At 53.9% G+C, this 4,170-nt stretch overlaps 1 protein-coding gene across 1 annotated transcript in view; it reads right to left on the reverse strand.

Moving 5' to 3' along the window:
* Positions 1 to 802: 802 nt before the first annotated feature.
* The window catches only part of EDC4 (enhancer of mRNA decapping 4), a gene marked incomplete at both ends in the record, with an annotated part of 30,661 nt that continues 27,293 nt past the window's right edge, over positions 803 to 4,170 (reverse strand). Inside the window, 3 exons of the mRNA XM_010158398.1 lie at positions 803 to 966; positions 1,646 to 1,865; positions 3,057 to 3,243. Of these exons, the coding sequence (XP_010156700.1) occupies positions 803 to 966; positions 1,646 to 1,865; positions 3,057 to 3,243 (571 nt within the window). The remainder of the gene's footprint in view (positions 967 to 1,645; positions 1,866 to 3,056; positions 3,244 to 4,170) is intronic.

The raw sequence follows: 4,170 nt of genomic DNA on the forward strand, positions 1-4,170 counted from the left end.
CGTCTTTCAGTGTCTCTCCGGGAAGGGGTGAGGGAAGAGCAAGAATTGTACCAACAAGCTGCCCTGAAGTTCAGAGGAGCCACGAACTTGCAAAGCGCAGCTGGAGAGTACGGCAACGCGGTCACCAACAGGCCATCCTGAACCGAGCAGCAGCTCAGCCCCGACGACCAGCTCGTCTGTACCTTAAGGCTCTTTCTGAGTTTTTCTAGCTTGCTTTACCCCTGCTGCTGAGTTAAAAACTCAGCTGAAGTCATTTTCCGTACAAGCAAGGGTCAAAACCTGCAGGTACCTTAACAAGGTAGATTTTTAGGGCAGTAACAGGGTTTTGACTCGTGGAACATGTAACAGACATTGTTTCCAGCAGCTCCTGCTGCCACCTCCCACCGAGCACATCTGGCAGCCACGATGAGAAACTGCCCACACCAAGTGCAGCGACGGGTTCAGATTTGAGGACAGAGTAAAGTTCGCTCTGGATACTGAGCTATCCAGGACACACGGCACCACCCCTCCTTTTGCCAGGGGAATTGTTCCCTGGTGCAAAGAGATAGCTGCACAGACCGCAAATAATGTGTACGGGCTACAAACCAGGAGGTTAGAGCACCCCTCCTACCTCCAGGCACCAAGGCTTCTCGTAGCAACGTCTCCCTCTTTTTTCCAAGTCATTACTGGCTGTTCACGTGCCAGTAAAGGGCTACACAAGCTCCAACCTCTGTCGAAGCACCACCTTCCCCTTGCAGGCGGTGAATTTAAAGCCAGGGGCAGGCCTGCCTAGGCTCAGAGCGGGCACTCTGATCATACTCACTTCAACTTCAGTTCCGTACGAGTACCCAAATCTGAGGAGAGCTGCTGAATGAGAGAGAGCAGCACAGGCTGGGACAGCGGGCAGGGATGCTGTCCGAATACTTGCTGGGTATCCACGGTCTCACAGACATACAGGACCAGGTTGAGATCAGCTGCTGTTAGAGCCTGCAAGGAAGACACAGTCAGAAATGAAGAGGAAACAAAGGGGCAGGTGAGGGGCACAGCAGAGCACGAGGCAGCCCTCTGTCTCGGGGCAGCTCAGTGGCTCGCCACCTCCAACCAGAGTTGGGATTCCCTGAAAACCCTGCTGTCCATGTAAGCAGGACCTTGTTTAGGCTTCAGTCTACACTCAGGGGATGAGCATGTCTGTTCTAAGCAGCACAGACCGCAGCCAGAGAGAGGGGAGCAGGTTACAGTCAGCACAGAGCCAGCCCACTGGCACAGCATCACTGTTATTTCCAGAGGAGTTTATCAGCTGCAGCTCAAATGGATCTGCCTACATATCCAAAGGCACAGGCAAGGTCAGGCCCCAGCTGGTAGGTCTGCCCAGAGAGGCTTACGAAGCTGCTGTTCTTCAGGGGTGTGCCACGGCCGATGGCAAAACACTCCAGCTTACCGTAGTGCTGACGCCATCCTGACAGCGCAGGGAGGAACTGAACCGCCCTGGAACTTGGAACTTGCATGGCTCTGGCTTGACGTGCACAAGAGTGCAACTGCAGCCCTCGAGCAGTCCACTGCCACAGGTCTTTCCAGCCAAGTCCTGTGTAAATTGCTGTGGGTCCCCACCCCAAGGAGGCCTTTTCCCCCACGAGCAGCGATGCCCACTGCCAGGAAGCCTAGGTACCTGCTGGAAAGCTTGGTTGAGGTGTCCCTGCTGAAGCAGCTGAAGGATGTGAGTTTGCTGAGACTGGAAATCCAAGTGAGCAGCGGGGATGGGAGTCCCGGCTGCCGAGCGCATTGCCTGGACGATGCTCGAGGTGACAGCGGCCTGCTGCTCCTTCATGGCCAGGCTCACTTCTCCTTTAATGACTCTCTGCACCTGCGCCAAAATCGACTCCTGCATGCTAAAAAGATAAACAAAACCCAAAGGCATCTCTGAAAACAAAGAACTGAGGGACAACACTGCACAAAGCTTGTACCAGTGAGAAAGCACTTGCTCAGCGTAGCGTGGCTCCCAAGGGTTAATACAAATGGCTCTGAGGCACAGGCATCGGAAACAGGGTGCACAAGGGAGCTCTGCGGCCAGCAACACCATGTCCCAGGGTGCATGTGGAAGATGCTGGCATTCTTTCCGGGGAAGAGATGTTTCAGGGAACTAGAGCTCTCTCATACAGCGCTGTAAATCTTTAATGCCTCTGGCTTACAAGCAAGGCTCATCCCTGAACGGGCCCAGCTTTCTACACCACATGGGTCAGAGGCAGTTTCCCCGCCTGCAGATGCGTCTTTAGAGCGAGAACACACTTGTGCCGGGCCTGTGACCTCTCCACACAAGACCAGGTCACAGCGCAGGCTCCACTCTGCGTGTTAGATCCAAGAGGTGGGATCTGCCCTGCTCACAAAGGGTAGAAAGCATCGAACCTGCGCTGGGAGCAAGCACAGCCCGTGCAATGAGAGGACTTGGTTTGTAGCCTTCCTGGCAAGGCTGGTCTGCACTGAAGACCCCAGCGCGCTCTGACATATGCTATAGTGGTTAAAAAATAGGCATTCTGCCCCGCAGGTGGCCACCGGCCAGCCCCAACGTCTGGCAACCCGCCACCAGGTCCACGGTGTGAAGGCACTGGTGGGATCACGTCCTGAAACCAGGATGGCCAAGCACCAAGGGTGCAGAGCAGTTGGGAGGCCAGAGCAGCCGACAGAAACTGTTGGCTTGCCTGAGGACACAGAGTTGAGAAGAAAAGCCCTCAGAAGACCAGAAGACTGTTTCAGACCAGGAAGGCTGGTCAGAATTGAGAGTAATTTTGGGCTGCCCTAAGTCCTTCTGCCTCCCAGCACGCACGTGCGACATTGAAAAGCAGGCCCTGAGCACACACACGCAGCAGCAACACAGCTGGTTGTCGGAGACCTTCTGTGGGCTTCGTTTTGTGCCTGACGGGGCAGGTTACACCAGCCCACACACTCTGTCACGCTGTGCAGAGGGCCGACGCGCAGCCCTACGGTGACAAACGGCTGCTTTCCACGGCTCAGCAGAGATCTGTGTTACACACGTGCATACCTCCCACTGACACCTCTTTCCATGAGCCCAGCCGCCAACTTACTTGCCCACGATAATATGCAGCTGATGCTGCACCTCGGCGTGGACGCTGGCTGCGACAGTGGAAGCCAGCTGCTCGGTGGCGCTCTGGAAGGTGCTGATGAGCTGTCGAAGCTGATTCAGCAGCAGGTCCCGGGCCTCCTGTTCTCGTACTTTCTTGTTCTTCAAGTGAGTCTCAAGCTGCTGGACGTCTGCAACAGCCAGAGAGAGAAACGTTTGTACCAGCGGTACGTGTGGAGGTGGGCAGGGCAGAAATCCAGCTGCCAGGCTCCACACCTTCTCCAGAAGAAACAACTACCAAGGCAGTGCACAAGCGTGGGAGAGAGGGGAGGACACACAGCCTTGCTTTAGGCTGTGTTACGCTAACCTAGAAACCCTGCTTCCAGCCTCCCCATCACGCATGATTACATGAGGCAGCAACAAAAAGCCACGAGCTCTCTTGTGACAGACCTTTACAGGCACTGTTTGTTCAGGATGAGGTAAAGGTGGGAGCGAGGGTAATTTGTTTCATACACAGTTGTGATCTGCATTAGCGATGGAGTTCAATGGCAGTGAAGAAACAAGAACACTTCTGACCAAAACCAAAAGTCATGTCTGCAGAGATGAAAAAGCTGTATCTTAAAATATTTTATGAACTGTTCTGATCAAAAGGGGGAAGAATATAAACTCCATTTACTTGTGGGAGAGTTGTGAGGAAAAGGAAGGGTGCAAAACGAACAGCAGCTGGAGATGCTCTGCAGACCTATGGACAAGAGTAGCTTCTGGGCTAGCACTAGCTAACTTCAGGCCTCCGCAGAAACCAGCTCTGCAGAGCAATACCTGCCTGGCCTCCCAGGAAGGCCAAGGAACTGAATCCCAAGCCTGAGAACAGGAAAGATCTCCAGGGCATCAGCGTACAATTTTCCTTACTAAAGAGCATAGTTTTCTTTTCTCCAGCCTAACCATGTCTACACTGTTCAGTCACTATTTAACCTCTGATCATGCCCGTATCCTTCTCTAAACCTTCCCCAATCCATTACCCCTCTGAGATGAGGCCTAGCTGCAGGAGTGCTACCCCTCCCATCCCTCACCTTTCTGATGTCAGGCTGGCATAATCCTACAGCTGGGCTTTACTACAC

This window comes from Eurypyga helias, unplaced genomic scaffold (assembly GCF_000690775.1).
Source record: "Eurypyga helias isolate BGI_N326 unplaced genomic scaffold, ASM69077v1 scaffold17749, whole genome shotgun sequence".
NCBI classification, from domain to species: domain Eukaryota; kingdom Metazoa; phylum Chordata; class Aves; order Eurypygiformes; family Eurypygidae; genus Eurypyga; species Eurypyga helias.